The following is a 19,408-nucleotide window of genomic DNA, read 5'->3' on the forward strand; positions in this document are numbered from 1 at the left end:
CAACATGGGATCATATGACATCATAATATTGATTTTTTTATCATTCATCTCAGTCAAAGATGACTAAATTATATTTATTATAATTAATTTCATATCATTTGAGCATGTGTTCTAATTTTTTATATTATTTTAGTGTATATTCTTCTATACATATAAAATTACATGAATATTCTCATAAAGTTGTTACGTGCACGTATATATATACCGTAATAAAGGTTTTTTAGCATATCTATCTATAAAATATTTCAATCATTTAAATTTTAAATTATTTATTTTTTAATGATATTAGATGATATAGGTACATATACACAAAAATTAAAAAAAAAAGAGAAAGAAAGATGTACATACAAAATAATTTTTTATAAAGATATTCATTCAAATAACAACTTTTATGTGGGTATCTGTGTAACTTAATATACAGAAGGATATATATATATATACATATATAGACACACACACACCCTAGATATAAATTAGATATTATTTAGATATAAATTAAATTTCTAGAAAAATTTAATCATAAAAACTAATACAAGCACGCAGGCCTAAATGGAAGCTATAATAAATTCTCGTAATACAACTGCATGAATCTAGAAAACAAATACATTGCATAACATAGTTTGGCTTATTGAAATGCTACAAACCCCACTGATACACGGGCTAAATAAGCCCACTGAAAGAAGAAATCAAGCAAATTTCCATCTTGTCATAAGAACGGGAACTCTAATGCTCTTCGCTATAGAAAAACGAGAATGTCTTGGACGCTTTTAAGCACAAGTTGGTGCAACGGGCATCCTGTTCACCATAGAATTAGGTGAGGTGATCATATTGCCTTTCTTGAGTACTAGGTCTGCTGCATGGTCATCGAAACATTCATCAATGGTTCGAAATGAGATGTCAGGATAGAGGCTGGTAACTTCCACATCCTTGCACCCATCGATTGAGAAATTGATTTGGCAGCCATTAATAAATATATCATGCGTCAAAGCGGCAACTATACTTACTGGAATGCAATTCTCTGCAACCAACCCAAGAAATTAAGAGACACAAATCAGAAGTACCATCAAATATAAATAGAATGTAATTTGGTTAGTCTTGAGATTTAATAGATGTGTTATTATACCAGACATGTTGCTGAGAAAATCTTTAGCTGAAGCAACTAAAATAATTAGGACCTCCTAGTCTTAAAAATATAATAATAAATAATAAAAATAATAATTATATATATATATATATATATATATAAACTCTTTCATTGGATGTTGTTTCTTTTGTCTCCAGTCTCCCCAACCTGTCCAAGACTGGTGCCCCCGGAGCCTGGTTTTTAATAAGGGCCCATGCTACTTCTCCAAGATCAGGCTTGGCTGGGCTTGGAATCATGGAGGCTTGAGTCTATATCCAAGCCTGAGCTTATAACAGTTTCGAAAAGTCCTGCAGGGTCTGTTTGGAAAATCCAGCAATATTGGATTGAATTTTTTGTAAGATTCATATAAGTAAGATTCATATAAACCGAATCTCTGTCCTGACCAAATCCTTTGGGAGTTTTTTTTTTAAGAAAAAAGACCTCCACAGATTTTTTTTTTTTAATTCATCATGCAGTCAAACAGGCCTACAGATGGGATTTAAGCCAATGCTAGGACGGGCCTTTAGAGAAAAAAGGGCTGGACAGGCTGACATTCTTAAAGGAAATCTAGCCCAATTCTACTGGTTTCTCCAAACAGGCTCATAATGTTAAACATGCACAACAGGATTTTAAGGGTTGTTATTTAGCTATCTTGTTATAACAACCATCATAAAGATGAATAATTAATGGTCAATATTTGTCCTTTTTGGTTGTTATTTGCAGAAAAGATATCCTTTTAACTTCAAATAACCACACCACGATGCTATTTCTAGAAATACTTATTTAATAAAAACCAATACAAGCAAATTATACTATTATTTGTCTATTGTTGCGCATCATTTTCCACTACAATGGCTAGCGGTGGTTATCAATAAGAGTTGCCATCTCATTTTCAGATAAATCTAATATAATTCATACTAAGGTCACTGGTATAAATATCTGATAACTTTATCAACTGAGCTAGTTGGCACCCTTTTGCCGAAGTTTGCGTTGCAAAAACTCAAACGGTACTATGAAAAATTGGATGCAAGTAGATGGAAAGGTCTAAAGTTTGTTTCCAACCTTCTGCCATGACAAGCAAGTCCTCCTCAGCTAAGGTAACTCTCGGTAGGGTCCTTCCAATCTTACTCTCCCACAGAGCAGCCATTTCATTCAAGCTAAGAAGATTGCGAGTTGGACGGAAATGAACGGTCTTGTTGAGAGTGCGGAAATCATATGCTGCTTTGACTGTGAACTTCCCAATGTCACTCCCGGCAACAAAGAAAGCTGCAGCACAAACAAAAGGGAAGGAAATTTAGTGAACGACCTTATTTAGAAACTTGTATTAAGTGTGTCTTGGATAAGAGTCAATTGAAAATGAAAAGAAGAAAGATCCAGCAATAAAGAGATGTACACACCAGAATTTCCTTGTAGCTATTTGGCACAGAGAACTAAAGATTATATTAATTAGGATATTCTTTTTCAATAATATTTTCCAATAAAATTGTTCAATTTCTCTGGAGATGAAGAATAAAAAGTATGTGAGGTTTCCACCAAAGCCTAAGACTTGCGGGTTCCTAACTTTTTAAGTTTTATCCTTGTGGCTACAATCTGAAATGAGATAAAGCCCTTCATTAGCAAGCAGGATTTTTTTTTTTTTAACCAAATCAAAAAAGAAGGAATGCATAAATTATGTAGATAGACCTACTACCGGATTGGTTCATCATCAAACATATATCATGCTAGCTAGTACTTTATGTTGGCAATATATATATATATATATGAGCATATATGCAAGTGTGTATTTAGTTTCACATCAACTATGCACTAAATAGAACTTGTTTATTTATACATGGCCAAAAAATCCAATATTAACATCTTCCTAACTAGCTTTTTTGGGTGTTATCCTGCATTATTATAAATGATATTAGAGCGAGCCTGACCCATAGCCTACGTAGATTAGTAGATATTATAGCATAGACACTTTGAGGTTAACCATGCATAGACCAATCATGATATTTATAAGTGGATTTAGATCCTTAATCTGATAAGGATATGAGGATCAGTGTGAACATATGTTTAATCCAACATAGGTTATGAACTAAGTGTTGAATATGTATACTAGATTAAGAAATTTAAATAATATCTTCTTAGCTAATATTTTTTTGGTAAGATATCCTAGGTCATTACATTATATAATATCTTTCCAACTCTCCTATTGAGCCCATATTCTCCCATGTCCAGTGGGCTACTTCTTGTGAAGATGATAGAGGTTGGGTGAGGGATGTCAGGAGATGCCAATAATATCCATGATGAATTTTGTTTGTTTAATACATTTTCTTTTCTTTCTTATGATGCATGTTGGACGTATCCAATTTTGTCAAACTTGCGGTCCGAGGGCCAGGATGATTGTTTTTAGCCATGTCTCTATTAGAGATGTCAATTATAACTAATCCATCGAGAGAGATCTGAATGGGATGAATTTTATCTGATCTGATTAAAATTCATATGAATATATATTCTAGATATAAATATTCGAAGTAGATTTAAATCGGATATGGATAATAATATGTCCCACTTCGAACTTAATCCAACATAATCTTAATCTATTTTTTTTAAAAAAAATTATAATTATTTTATAATATTTGCATAATGAATTTTTTATCTAATCTGGTTCGACTCAACCTGTCCTAACCATCCAACCCGACCTAAAATGGGTACGAAATAAGTATGATATAAGATTTTTAATTGTGAGATGGTATATGGATACCGGCCAACCCAGTCCATTTCTATCCTTAGTCTTTATCACTTGCTTTGCTTGGTCCAATGAAAATAAAAGCATCAAGCATAACATGTAGCAATGTGAGCCATACATACATACATACACTAGAAAAAAAAAATTCAAAGGATGGTTCTTATGAATGATGATATTCCAATTACAAGAACTACATTTTATTAAGTATACTTTCTCGTTGCAGTATTCCATCTCTTGCTTGTTTTTGATCCAAAGATGAAATTTCTAATAATAGTTGATTATATATTCATCAAATTTTACAATAATATTTTATTCCATAATAGGATTAACCATATTTTATATGTTTAAATATTGTTGGGATAGATCCTCATCATTTAGCCGACTTGCCTTCTTCCTCACTTTTCAATCGATGAAGTGCCTTGTATTGACCGATCTGCTGTGATTCAACCCAACTTGGATCAATAGATCTCACCCTAATTAGCATTCGACCAACTAGGATCGACTGGACTTGACTGCTAAGGGCAACGGACCCAATCAAATCTGTGCTTAACCAACTTGGTTCGACATACAACCTGCGACTAGCTGGTGATATTCGACAGAATACCAGTGTAAGGATCGACTGTAGAGTTCATCAGAAAGCCGACCTCATCAGGATGTCGATCTCATCAAAAGATCCAGCTCATCAGAAGACCGACTTCATCAGGAGATCGATCTCACCAGAAGGCCGATCTCATCAGAAGGCTAATAGTTGAGCTTATCATAAGTCCAACCTCAACATCATCTGGATATGTGGCAGCAGATTATTATTATTTGAGTTAAATGTTACATTAGCTCATGACCTACCTATCTCTTCAGTATTATCTGCTAATCGATTTAGTCCAGAACTGCTAGTAAGTGGAACGTTCACCTTAGTTTGCTTTCGATCTCCTTCATCTTACTCCGGTTAGCGGCTGGTCTAATTATCGACATCAGAGGCATGATGCCTAGTTATTCGATATAAGCATTAACTACATGTGAATGTGGAGCGCAATAGTCGCCCACAAGCGGCTAATTACTCAGCCTTAATGCTAGTTAATGAGGTAACCGCCTACTAAATACTATAACTCTCACATTTGAAGTATTCATGGTAATGGCTTTTTTAGCCCTATAAATATCGGTAAGCAATGGAGGATCAGGTACGCAAATGAAGCTAGACTACACTCTGCTATTTTGAGCTCTTGTTTTAGCTCTTTGGCTATTTTATTTTTCCGACTGACTTAGACATCGGAGAGTCCCTCATCAGACAACTTTCGACAAGTGGACTTTTTTTACAGATTTTTTGCCATTCAACAACAAGGCGCAACAGCTCGACTCTCGATCGACTACTTCGTCAGAGACAAACTGTAATAGTTTGGCATGTTAGAAAGGAGAAGAAAAGAATATTCTTTCAAGAACTATAATGACCAAGACGAGAGCTCAAAATATTTTCACAAGTTTCACTCGACGCTCATCGCAGTATGATGTACCTCTGATGACCCTCGGAGAGCCTAATGCTTCACGATTGATGACCATAGTGGATCAGCAATAATTTGCTACCTTAGTGCAGCAAGTTAAAATATTAATGGAGGCTGCCCACAGTCTCCAACAGACGCAGCAGCAGCAACAATGGTCGAAGGAATCGATGCCGTGTGATGCGCCTTCCCGACGCACTCACCGGCCCCATTCTCCATCCCACCATTCGACTCAATATTTTCGTCGAATGAGTTATCGATCCATCCGACGGTCATAATATCTTGACTCCCGGCATGCCCCACATGCCGATTTCGATGATTGTCGATCTCCTTCCCCATGATGAGCCTCACAAAAGGAGAAGAGGCCATGATCACTATCAAGTTCTTCTTCCAAGGAAGGTTCTACCCTAGGATATTTCAAGTATCCTAATGAATCTCAGCGACGGTTGGATAAATATGACTTGTTGAGAAAAATATCTCGAGATTCAATCCATAAGATACCTAGAATAAAGTCTAGGATGACGAACGAAATCCAACGAATCTAAGAACAACCCAAATAGAGGAGATACGTGCGAGGAAGCAGGTCAAGAGCAGATAATATGATGCACAGGCCGTCGGAGGGGCCCACGAGTCAGCATGGGCCAGGCTTGGCAGCACATTGGTGCGTGGGCCAACAGCATGCTAGGTTGGCCTAGACAAGCGTGAGCGCGCACATGCGGGCAGCGCAGGTGCCCAGGTTTGCCTGGGTATCACGGTCTACTGTGGATTGCACAGGATATCATGGCTCACGGAGCCATGCATGGATCGAAGGCGTGATCTAATGGCTATGTCACAATCGGTGGAGATCGGATGGTCCAGATCCAATTCAGACATGATCTGGACACAGTTTGCGTTATCGGATGGCTCTGGTTCAAGCCAATCACGATCGGACAGTCAGAATTGATTTTGAGTTTAATTTGGACTCGATCTCCTAGTAAAACATTGTTTTAGAATTTTTGAAGGCTATATAATTTCGATTGATAAGCCATTTATTGCGTCGGATAATTGGTGACATCCTGATCGTGCAAAGAGGCTTCTTAAAAGGTTTTAGAGAGCTTTTGGAAGAATTTTGGAGCTTCTTGTTGAGAGATTCTTGTACAAAAGTTAAGTGGTGAGTTCTTTTTATATTCTTTAATTTTATTTCTCTCACAGTGAAGCTTGCATGCCCCATGGAGATAGGCTTGAGACTGATCCATATATTTTTTTATTATATTTCTTTGTTGTTCTTTCTTCTTCTTTTTCTTGTATGGTATCATCATCTGCTTCTTGGATGTTGTTGTGATCTTGGGTGGATGATCCATATTCCATAATTGAGGGATCTATTTTAACAAGTGGTATCAGAGCCTGGTTATCGTAGATAAGTGGTATCAGGCAGTCCAGAAAGAGATAGTATTGATTGAGATAGAAGATGGAGAAGATAAGTACAATCAAGATAGAGATCAACTAGTTCGATGAAAAGAGCAATTTTTTCTTGTAGCAAGTGAGGGTGAAGGACGTGCTCATGAAAAAGCAATTTCTCCTTATGGCAAGTAAGGGTGAAGGACGTACTCATCTAATATGGATTGATTGACGCTCTCTTAAACAAGAAGAAGCTAGCCACCATAAAGGAGAGGATCTGGGAGCGGCTATAGATACAAACGGTGAGTACCATCCGTATATACCTGATGGATGAAGTAGTAATTCATGTACTTGGCGAGATTTTTTCAACAATACCGTGGTTGAAGCTCAAAGAGTTATACATGATGAAGTTTCTCACTAACACTCTTCTTTTAGAGATAATTCTACCAACTGCGGATGGATGAGGGACAGAATGTGCAGGAGTATCTCAGCTACTTTCAAAAGATTCTCACCGATCTTCTCAATATAGGTGAGAAGATTGAGGAGAAGATCAGGGCATTGATCTTGCTAGCATCTCTTCTCCCTTTGTATGAGTTATTGGTGACTGTTTTTTTAGTAGAGAAGAGCACCATCAAGATGGACAAGATCACCATGATAATTTTTTAGAACGATGTTCGTAGACGAGAGAACTAGGCTTTGAGCTCAGATGGCGGTAGTTCAATTTTGATGATTTTTGGAGGAGCAGATGGCAGTAGATGGAGTGGTGAAGGATCAAAAGAAGGACGATCTAAATCCAAGACGAGAGATCCTAGTAAGATCAGAGATTGTCTTTAACTCAGAGATTGGACGAGGGCTACTGCACCGATAGCCAGTAGCGATTCAGAGAATGATATCCTGTTGATATCTGATGAGGTATCTACTTTTTTTCAATAGTGGATTTCAGATTCTATATGCACCCATCATGTATGTTGTAGAGAGGAGCTGTTTGATTCTTTGAAGAGTAGTTAGGGCACTATTCATCTATTGGATGGATCAAGTTGTAGATCAGGGGCACCGAGATGATTAGTTGGAGGAAACATGATGATGCAATGAGGAGATTGGGTGAGGTCTGATACATATCCAATTTCAGATGGAATCTCATCTCACTAAGCAGATTGGATTCAAACGCTATAGGTGGGTAGCTGATGATGGAATCCTGAAGGTCATATATAGTGATAAGATGATATTGGAGGAAAAGAAGATCAGAGGAGGATATTACTACATGACAGGGAGCCCAGTGCGAGTTGAAACTTCAGGAGGTAGGGGGAGTCTAGTGCGAGGTGGAGCTCCAAGTGGAGGTGAATCGGGTATGAGACGGGAGACTCGGGAGGACGAGAGGTGACGAAAGTCTTTGGTCAGAGCAGATACAGTCCATAATGAAGGTGGGATCGAGCGGCCTGACTCGACTCTCACGTTTGCCCATCCATGAGACAGCAAGCATACCCTAGGACGTGGAGGTGAGATGGATTATAGGCTCTCAGAGATAGATGGAGGCCGAACATCGAGTCGAGATGGAGATTGTTGAAAAAAATATCTTGAGATTCGATCCATAATAAGCCTAGAATAAGGTCCAAAATGACGAACGAAATCCAACGAGTCTAAGAACAGTCCAAACGGAATCTAGTTGGAGAAGATACGCATGAGAAAGTAGGCCAGAAGCAGATAGTATGGCCCATGGGCCGTTGGAGGGGCCTATGGGCCGACGCAGGTCGATGGTGGTGCGGGCCAGGCCCGACAGCACATTAGGCCAGCCCAGATAGGTGTAGGCACGTGCATGCGAGCCACGCGGGTGCCTAGGCCCTCTTGGGTATTGTGGTCCATCGTGGACCGCAAGAGATATCATGGCTCATAGGGCCATGCATGGATCAGAGGCACGATCCGATGGCTGATATCACAACTGATAAGGATCGGATGGTCCAGATCGAATTCGAGTGTGATCTGGACATAATTTGCACGATTGAATGGCTCTTGTTTGAGCCGATCATTATCAGACAGTCAGAATTGATTTTGGGTTTGATTTGAACTCGGTCTCCTAATGAAATACTGTTTTAGGATTTTTGAAGGTGATATAACTTTGATTGACAATCCATTTGTTGCATCAGGTAGCTGGTGACGTCTTGATCATGTAGAGAGATTTTTTGAGAGATTTCAAAGAGATGTTGTAAGAATGTTGAGGCTTCTTATTGAGAGACTCTTGTACAAAAATTGAGTGGTGAGTTTTTTTTGTATTTTTTAATTTTGTTTCTCTCATAGTAAAGCTTACACCCTTGTGGATATAGGCTTGAGGCCGATCCACATATTTTTTATTATGTTTGTTTGTTGTTCTTTCTTCTTTCTTTTCTTGTGTGGTATCATCATCCACTTTTCGAACGTTGTTATGATCTTGGATGGGTGATCCATGTTTCGCAATTGAAGGATCTACCCCAACATGATTGTAAGCTGAGGGAGCTTGATCGCTGCCTAGATCAGCTCCAAATAAATAATTGGGATCCCACCGACAAGCTTGGCATCAGCACCCATTCATCCTTTTCTTGATGGATCCTCGATAAATCGATTTCTAGTCGGTTTAAGATACCGCAGATGGAGTCATACGACAGCTCCACTGATTCACTCAACCATCTCGAGAGCTATAAAGCTCTCATGCTCCTTCATGGGGCATTCGTTTCCCTCCTCTGTATTACTTTTTCAATCATACTCTAGAAAATTATCTGAACATGGTACTCTGGACTAACTAGGGAGTATCCATTTGTTTGCACAGTTTGAACAATTTTTTGTGGTGCACTTTGACACCAACTGGAGGATGCCACGAACGTCTGACAGCCTTTTCTCTATCAGACAATAAGATGGAGAATCTCTTCGAGACTTTGTGGTGCATTTCAACGTCGCCACCTTAGAGGTCTGGGACCTCAACGAGTCTATGGCCATCGCGGCCATTAAGCGGGAACTGTGAAGCTCCAGATTCACCTACTCCCCAGACAAGATGCTTCTCCAGACATACGTCGAGCTTCTCGAGCATGCACAGAAGTATATTCACACTGAGGAGGGTGCAACTGACCGGCGCCAATCTGAGGACAAAGGTCAGAAGAAAAGATCAAGAAGGAAGGAACCTCTATGGAGCCTAACCGAATCCGTGCTGAGAGGGAGGCTCCACCTTCGTGACCAAGTCTGAAGCCTAAAAACTTCGATGGTAGGTATGATTCTTACACCCCTCTAACCACTCTTCGTGCATAGATTCTTATGGAGATAAATGGAGAGAACTACCTTCGACGATCCCAGTCGATAAAGTCAAAAGCAACATCTCGAAATCGAAAGTGCTGCTGTTGGTTCCATCATGATCACGGTCATGATACCGAAGAATGCATCCAGTTGAAGGATGAGATCGAGAGCTTGATAAGATAGAGATATCTCAGAAAATATCTGCAGGACTGACTTGTGCAGCTGCTTGGTGACCCTCAACCACAGCCGCATCCCTACGAAGCAACTCACGCTCAACCTACGGCAGGCATGATTAACATGATCTCGATAGGATCGAGATTTCGAAAAGTAGATGACTCGAAATTCTCCTCTAAACGTCAATGGGCAAATGATGATATCATTTTCTCTGAGAAAGATCTACGAGGAGTCCAAACTCCTCATAACGATGCTATTATTATATCTATGATAATAGCTAATTATGATGTAAAATGATGTTTTGTTGATAATAGAAGCTCCGCTGATGTGATTTTCTATGATTATTTCTTTCGAATGAGATTTTCTACTAACCAACTAAAATCAGTCAACATTCCTTCAATTGGATTCACTAGCAACTCGATCAAAGTAGAAAGAGAGATAGAACTCCTAGTTACTACCAGACAACCACCTCGACAATCAACTGTATGACTTAATTTCCTAATGGTTCGGGTTCTTTTCACCTACAATATTATTTTGGGATGATCTAGACTGAATGCGCTCAAAACGATTATCTCAACATATCACTTGCTCATGTATTTTTTGATGAAGAAAGGAAATGATGAAATGAGGGAAGATCAATAGTTGGTCCGAGAATGTTACTTAATCATAATCAAAAGAAAGAAGCCAACTGAAACTCTTTCCATCGATGATGGACTGGATCAGAGAGAAGAAGAAAGTTGGAGAGAACCCATTGAGCGACTTATTTCAGTACCCCTCAACAACGAAGATCCGACTAAAATCGTCTAGGTTAGATCTTCATTGAGCGACGAACTATGAGAGAAGCTTGTCACCTTTCTGAGAAAGAATATAGACGTCTTCATCTGATCTGCCTCAAACATACCAGACATCCCTTCTGATATAATTATCCATCGACTAAATATCGATGTTAAGTACAAATCAATAAGACAAAAGAAAAGAAGTTTCAATTTTAAGCGACAAAAGGCCATTGATGAAGAAGCTGAAAAATTATTGATAGCCGATTTCATTCGTGAGGCAACCTATCTAGATTGGCTCACGAACATCGTGATAGTTAAGAGAGCTAATGGTAAATGACGGATATATATTGACTACACTGACTTGAATAAAGCTCGTCCAAAGAACAGCTTTTCACTCCTCCGAATCGATCAACTAGTCGATGCTATATCAGATCATCAGCTACTCAACTTTATGGATGCCTTATTCAGCTACAATCAAATCTGAATGGCATCTGAAGATGAGGAGAATATGGTATTTATCAATGATAAAAATTTGTACTGCTACAAAGTCATACCTTTCGGTCTTAAAAATATCAGAGCTACATATTATAGGCTAGTCAACAAAGTCTTCAAGAATCAGATCGATCGCAATATAGATGTCTACGTCGATGATATGCTCGTGAAAAATAACGAAGCTTCTCTTTATATTGATGATCTGACAGAAGCTTTTGATGCTTTAAGGTGATATCAGATGAAACTAAACCTAACTAAGTGTGCTTTCGGTGTCACATCAAAAAAAATTTCTCAATTTCATGATGACAAGGCAAGGCATCGAAGCCAACTCCAAGAAGATCAAGACTATTCTCGACATGAAGCCTCTGACTCTCGATGGAATATTCAAAAATTAGCAGAACATGTTGCATCCTTAAGCCGATTTATCTTCGAGTCTGCTAAGCGGTGCCTCCTCTTCTTCAAGGTCCTCAGGCAGATAAAAGACTTTACTTGGATGGAAGAGTGTCAGAAGGCTTTCGACGACCTGAAGTAGTACTTACATTCTCCTCTACTTCTAACAAAACCAAATATCGATGATGAACTATTCATGTATTTTTCTACGACTTCTGAAGCTGTCAGCTCGGTATTGGTTCAAGAAAAAAATAAAGTGCAAAAATCTATCTACTACATAAATCGGGTATTACACAAGGCTGAAGTAAGATATTCTCAGATCAAAAAGATCATTTTCATAATTATCATAATTATCCGATGACTACAACCTTACTTCCAAGCCCACTCGATAAAAATCTTGACCGATCTCCCCTTGAGAATTTTACTTCAATGACTGGACACTTTGGGAAGAATCGTCAAATGGACGGTCGAACTCAGTGAGTTTGATCTTTCTTATGTTCTTCAATCTTCAATGAAAGCTCAGGTACTCATCGATTTTATTGTCAAGTGCATACCAACCAACAATTGTCAAGTCGAAGATCAACCTTAAGAAGAGACTTCAAAGCCAGTATGGATTCTACATATAGATGGAGCTTCAAACACCCAAGGATGCAGTGTGGATCTTATCTTAACCAACATCGATGGAATGGTGACTGAGTATGCACTTCAATTTGGCTTCAAAGCTTCAAATAATTAAGCTGAGTATGAAGCTCTGATAGTCGGATTGAAGATCGTCAAAGATCTCGATGTAAAATATCTAAAAGTGTTCACTGACTCGCAGCTGGCCATCGGACAATTTCGAGGAGAAGATGAGGCCCAAGATCCTATTCTTCTTAGGTATCTACAGAAGCTTAGATCTCTACAAACAAACTTCGATTATTTTGAGATCTTCCACATCCCCCGCTTGGAGAATATCCGAGTTGATTCCTTATCTCGACTCACTATATCTGACTGCGGTGAGTTAGGGAGGATCTTCATCGAGTATTTTGAAAATCCAAGTATTGACTCCGGAGAAGAAGCGCATCCAATCTAGATCAATCATGAACCGAGCTGGATTGACCCATTCATTGGATTCTTGACTAACGAAACCTTGCCAGTTGATCCCTCCGAGGCACGCCGAATGAAGAGACTGGCAGCTTAGTACGTGATTATCGACGATCAGCTTCATCAAAGATCGGCATCTTTGCCCCTGCTCAAGTATGTTCGACCTTCCGACGTTGATTATGCTCTTCGAGAGGTGCACGAGAGCATTTGTGGCAATCACTTGGGAGATAAATCACTATCTTATAAGATCCTCCGACAAAAATATTATTGGCCAATCATGCAAAAAGATATTGCCGACTTAGTGCAGAAGTGCAACTGATGTCAAAGATTTGCCAATATCCAAAGACTTTCGTCAAGTCACCTTACAACTATTTTGACATCTTGACCATTTGATCAATAGAGAGTCGACATATGCAGTCCTTTTCTGCTTGCCAGTGGATAAAGAAGATTCATCATCATAGCCATCGACTACTTCACTAAGTGAGTAGAGGCTGAACCACTGGCACAAATAATAGAGCAAAAGACTACAGACTTTTTATGAAAATCTATCATCTGCTGATTTGGTCTATCCCGAGTAATCATCACTGATAATGACCGACAATTCAACAATGCCAAGTTTGAAGAGTTCTGTGCAAAGTACTATATTATTCACAATCTCACTTCAGTCGGATACCAGCAATTCAATGAAGAAGCTGAGGTGACCAATAGGATGATACTATAAGGCCTAAAGACAAGAATTGATCAAGCCAAAGAAAGTTGGATCGATGAACTTTACAGTGTCTTATGGTCTATTGAAGAACTCTTCAGATCCTGACTGGAGAGACTCCTTTCAAACTGACATTCGGGATAGAAGTCATGATCCCAGTTGAAATTGATCTACCTTCAACTCGGGTGGAGCATTATGACGAATCGATTAATTCGGACAAATAACAAGCTGATTTGGACTTACTCGATGAAACTCGGAGATAAGCTCAACTAAGGATGGCATCTTATCAATAAAGGATGCTCGGTACTACAACTTCTGAGTCAAGCCCAAGATCTTTCAAGTGGGAGATCTAGTCTTTAGAAGAGCTGAAGTCTCCAAACCGTCCGAGCAAAGAAAGCTATCTCCAAATTAAGAGGGTTCCTACAAAGTCTCGATGGTTCTACAATCAGGAGCGTACAAAATTGAGAACTTGAACAACACAAAAATTTTTCGGACCTGGAATGCTGAGAATATATGGATGTACTATCAGTAAGAATGTCTTATAAATAAAAGATCTTTTTTTTCTACAATTCTGTGCTGAATAAGTTTTGATGCTCGATAAACTATCGAACAAATTGATCGCTTGACACTCGACCAAACAATTGCATCGTTGACTGGTATCTGACGAAACGTTATTCAACTGATACCCGATTAATGGAGCTGCAAGATCCGGCAACCGAAAGCGTATTAGCTACGACCCAAGGGCCGCAAGCGTATAAGCTATGGTTTGCATACAGACCCAGGCGAACAAAGTTGTGCAAGTTCTGATTCAATGGAATGATCTATGACTATGTTCTAGTTTGACGGCTATGCTTGAAATTCGATGAGAAGTTACACAAAGCGATGACTCACTCTTCGAAACAACAGGATGGCTACATATGGCTTCTGAGGATGAAGATCATCAAAAAAAGCAACTCGAATCCACACGACGACTAACTCCTTTCATCCGATTAAAATTACAGAATCGGACTCGGGAGTTAGGGGCCAAGTATTGAGGTAGATCCTCGTCACTTAGCCGACTAACCTTCTTCCTTGCTTTCCAACCGACCAAATGCCCTGCACCGACTGATCTACCGTGATTTAATCCAACTTGGATCGACAAGTCTCATTCTAATCGGCATTCGATCGATCAGGATCGACTGGACTTGACCATTTAAGGACAATGGATCCAACTAAGTCAGCACTTAATCGACTTGGTTCGACATGCAACCTACGACTAACTAGTGATATTCGACAGAATACCGATGTAAGGCTCGACTATGGAGGTCATCAAAAAGCCGACCTCATCATTAGACCAACTTCATCAAAAGGTCGAGCTCATTAGAAGATCGACCTCATCTGGAGGCTGATCTCATCAGAAGGCTGACAGTTGAGCTCATCATAATCCGATCTCATCATCACCTAGACATGTGGCAGTAGATTATTATTATTTGAATAAAATATTATATCAGCTCATGATCGATATGCCTCTCCAATATTATTTGCTAATCGACTTAGTCCAGAACTACTAGTAAGTGGAATGCTCACCTCGATTTACTTTCGATCTTCTTCATCTTATTTCGATTAGTGATTGACCTGATTATCGACATCAGAGGCATGATGCCTAGTTACTCGATATGAGCATTAACTACATGTGAATGTGGAGCATAATAGTCATCCACGAGCGGTCCATTACTCGATTTTAATGCTAGTTAATGAGGTAACCGCCCACTAAATACCATAACTCCCACGTTCTTAGTATTCAGGGTGGGGGTTGCATGGTAATGGCTTTCCTAACCCTATAAATATCGGTAAGTATTGGAAGATCAAGTACACAAATCAAGCTAGACTATACTCTGCTATTTTGAGCTCTTATTTTGGCTCTTTAACTGTTTCTTTTCTCCAGCTGACTTAGACATCGGAGGGTCCCCTGCCGAACAATTTTCGGCAAGTGGACTTCTTTTTATAGATTTTCTGCCGTTCAACAATAAGACGCAATAGCTCGGCTCCCGACCGACTATTTCACCGAAGACAGGCTGCAACAAGTATATCTACTTATCTTTGTTAGGTATTTGTATGTTTACTTTCAAAATCATAATAGTACTAAACAAATAAATCATTCTATTTAATATCTCTTTGAGGAACAGAAGCATCAAAAATAGTTAATAAAAATTTATTTTTATCAATAACCAATAGTAAGGCCTGCTTTTAGTTCAAAAGATACATACAAAATCATGCTAGCATACATACATACATTTATGTATGTATGTATATGTATATATATATATATTTGTATATATGTATGTATGCATATATGTCTAATATCTAAATATATTATACATATATATACACATACGTACACACATACACATGCACACAAAATCTAATATAGTTAAGTTACATAAATGATGCATAATTTACTTGCTCATCTTCTAATTGACAATTTGTAGATCTAGCGGGAAGCCGCTACTAGTGGAATTGTGGAAGTGCAATGAGTGATCTTACATATCATTTATGTAATTTTTTTGGTACAAGATTTTTTTGGTGTTATATCGACAAGTAATAACATGTCAAAATCGTCATATCCTTCGGGATATTTTTCCCTTTGGCATGTGAGGGCTCTTGGATAAAATAATTATGCCTTGCTTGCATCGAATTTAGTCTCTTTTTTTTTATTATAAAAAAAATATTCATTACAATAATGATATCATATCAACTTTATAATAAAATAATAAAAATTTTTATATTTTATTAATTATCGTATATTACATCGATGAAGATAATGATTTGTGATGCAACTCGTTTCTTTGTTTTGTTTTTTGTGATGTCAGTCTCTTTGCAGTTTGTTGTCGTTAGTTAGGTGAAGTGCTTGATCTGTGAGGGATCTCATGTATAGAAAACAAGAAGCATATGTACAGCTGCACCCAGCCACGAGTACCTTTGACTTAAAAACAAGAAAGACAAATTAAGCAACGACAGGCAGGCAATATGACCAAAGATTTTTTTTTTTTTTTTTCTCTTCTTTCTTCGCAGCAAGAAAATATAGCTAGTCTGAAGATGTACCCTTAACGTTGCCATCACCATATATGTGGAACCGATCCAGTGGCGGAGTAACCTCCGAAGGGTGCGTATTATCATGGTAGGGCCACCCGGCGATCGAGTTGCAGCAAATGTAGGTGTAAGGTATCCCCACCGCCTCGATGGCACGGCGGACTTTCCTCTTTTCCTCGTAGAAAGTGAGGCCAGGCTCCACGGGGTTAGCCTTGTCGATGTCGTGCCCAAATTCCGATGGCAAAAACCTCTGCAACGAAGCGTACTACGTGATATTTCTTAAACAAATGAACGCAGGCACGCATATATTTACTTATTTTTAAGAGAATGTTACAAGATCAACATCTAGCTTTAATAGCTATGAGTGATTAATAGATGAGTCATGCTACCTTGATGGTGCCGACAGCTTTAATGGAGTCGAGCAGGTTGAGCTGGTCCAGAATTTGAGAACCGCCCAAAACGGAAATAACTACCTCTATGCCTTCCTCTCTCAGCTTCCTCTCCAAGAGCTCCTTATCACTTACGGAACCCTGCAGAAAGGTTCATCACCACTACTTCGAAGTGTGTCCCTGAGCATGGTTAATTCTAACTACTAAAACAAATTAACGGTAGGGGTTTCACCTCGACGACGATGGCACCTTTCGCGCGGAGAGCATGGACGGCGGCAGCCCTTGCAGGGCACACCGAGCCCGGTCGGATGAGGACGTAGGTGGTGCGTCCGCTGTCGAGGCATGCGTCCGCCACGAAACGGCCGATGTAGCCGGTGGCGCCTATGACGAGGGCCGGGCCGTCAGTGTTGCTGCAGGCAAGCTTCATGGTGGCAAGCATCCTTTAGAGAGCCGGAGAGACGACAGTACCAAAGATATATGTTCAAAGAAATTCTCCAGCCCCGACGAATTTGGGTGTGTCACCTGGGAAAAATATATAATAAGAATAGCGGAGTGGACCATACCGTCAGCCACCAAACTCCTCTTGGGGACTCGGGGTAACCTTTGATGACCGAGAAAGGGAATGTTAGTTGGGCTCCTGTTCTTCCGGTTAGATAGGGTGGGAGACTGGTAGAAACATGATGGGCCAAACCATGCGGCACACGACCTAGAACACTGCAATTATTCGCTCAGGAAGCCCGTGTAAGATGTGGCTGCGGTTTTGCCGCAAATAGTAAGATGTGGCTGCGGTTTTGCCGCAGCCGCTTGATGCCAGGGGCAGTAATGAGATTATAATTTATACAGATTGGGTAACTAAAATCTATTTTCTTTTTTTATTAAGCTAGTTAAAATTGTTTGAAGCGACAACGGGAAGTACCTGAGGGAAGCAAGCTAAAGTTTACTGCACAGCCATCTAGAGATAGATAGATCTTCATGTTCCGCTTTTGTCCCTTTAATTTTACGTGAGGAGCACGTTTGGTTTTAAGTTGCTGCCTCTAAGGCGAGCAAGTTCTGACAGAAAAATGTCCACATAGTTATAACTGCTAATTATATAAATAATCAATTAAATTATAATTTAATTTAAATAGTTAACTAATTTTATATAAATGATTAACTGAAAAATTTTGAATATAAAAAATTAGAAGATAATTCTAATTATTTATGTAAGATTATAAAAATTATATACTAATAAAATAATTACTAATAAAATTTAATAATATATGATACATGATATAAGTAAAAAAGAAGTCCACCTCTCACATGCTCTTTATATCTTTTCAATTTGAAAGGATGTAAATTAGTGGATTAAGATGGATGGATAATATTTTTTTTATTCATTATTTTTTAAAATTTTTTGACTCAAATTTTGAATTGGAGTCATCCATCTTTCTAATCCTATTCATCATTTCATAATCCGAATCTAACATACATCCATAATAACTGAATCGGAATCTAACGTACTATTGTGTGCGAAGAAATGAACCAGCCAACCATATTTACTTCAAATTGATAGTATGTTACACCTGATTGTGCTAGCAGTTGGTAATTAGGTTGGTTGGCACCATCCTCAGCAAATAATCATCGTATTCTCAAGAAATATTGCACCAAATTATGGCAAGTCATGAAATGTGCAACAAATCTAGTTGCCTACTTCACGTGAACCATGAATAACTATAGTAATTTTTTTTTAAAAAAAAATTATCTTGAAAATAGACATTACATGTGCGCCAAATCTGATTGTCTCTTTCACGCTGAACCATGAATAATTAATTCAACAAATTTTTTGCAAATTTTTGCTTGAAAGTATGGACATTACATATAGCTATAAGACATAACTATATATATATATATATATATATATATATATATATATATATATATATATATATATATATCTTCGAAGAAAGTTAACATACTAAGTGGTTATCATTCCTACTCTTTCGGGACCAATGCAATTCGAAAAAATCTCTGAAGTAAATAAAAATAAGATAGTATATATATATATGCTTTTTAAAACTTTGTTAGTAGTTGGTTTCAAAAAGAATGGCACCATTCAATCAGCAGATAGATTTAATCCAATTGAGTCTACTAAAAAAATCACAATATATATATATATATATATATATATATATATATATATATATATATGCTTTTTAAAACTTTGTTAGTAGTTGGTTCCAAAAAGGATGGCACCATTCAATCAGCAGATAGATTTAGTCCAATTGAATCTACTAAAAAAATTGCAATATTATTCATCTCTATAAATATTTTTTTACCTATTTGTTTCTTGAAGATATCAAAGATGTTCCTT

At 38.3% G+C, this 19,408-nt stretch overlaps 1 protein-coding gene across 1 annotated transcript; it reads right to left on the bottom strand.

Annotated features, from left to right (window-relative positions):
• Positions 1–587: 587 nt before the first annotated feature.
• On the bottom strand, positions 588–17,621 carry LOC105041053 (leucoanthocyanidin reductase). Its single transcript, XM_010917844.4, has 5 exons — positions 17,291–17,621; positions 17,059–17,199; positions 16,682–16,919; positions 2,186–2,389; positions 588–1,018 (listed from the first exon to the last, which is right to left on the bottom strand). The coding sequence occupies exons 1-5, from the start codon at positions 17,495–17,497 to the stop codon at positions 768–770; spliced, it is 1,041 nt and encodes a 346-aa protein (XP_010916146.1). The 5' UTR covers positions 17,498–17,621; the 3' UTR covers positions 588–767.
• Positions 17,622–19,408: the final 1,787 nt, after the last annotated feature.

The sequence above is a fragment of the Elaeis guineensis genome, chromosome 3 (genome assembly GCF_000442705.2).
Source record: "Elaeis guineensis isolate ETL-2024a chromosome 3, EG11, whole genome shotgun sequence".
NCBI classification, from domain to species: domain Eukaryota; kingdom Viridiplantae; phylum Streptophyta; class Magnoliopsida; order Arecales; family Arecaceae; genus Elaeis; species Elaeis guineensis.

Bases quoted from the DNA above. Each gene is read 5' to 3' on its own strand.
- LOC105041053 (XM_010917844.4), bottom strand. From the start codon at position 17,497: ATGCTTGCCACCATGAAGCTTGCCTGCAGCAACACTGACGGCCCGGCC. The intron at 17,200-17,290 runs GTGAAACCCCTA...ACCTTTCTGCAG, and splicing joins AAGGTGCCATCGTCGTCGAG to GGTTCCGTAAGTGATAAGGA. The intron at 1,019-2,185 runs GTTGGAAACAAA...GGTTGGTTGCAG, and splicing joins CTTGCTTGTCATGGCAGAAG to AGAATTGCATTCCAGTAAGT.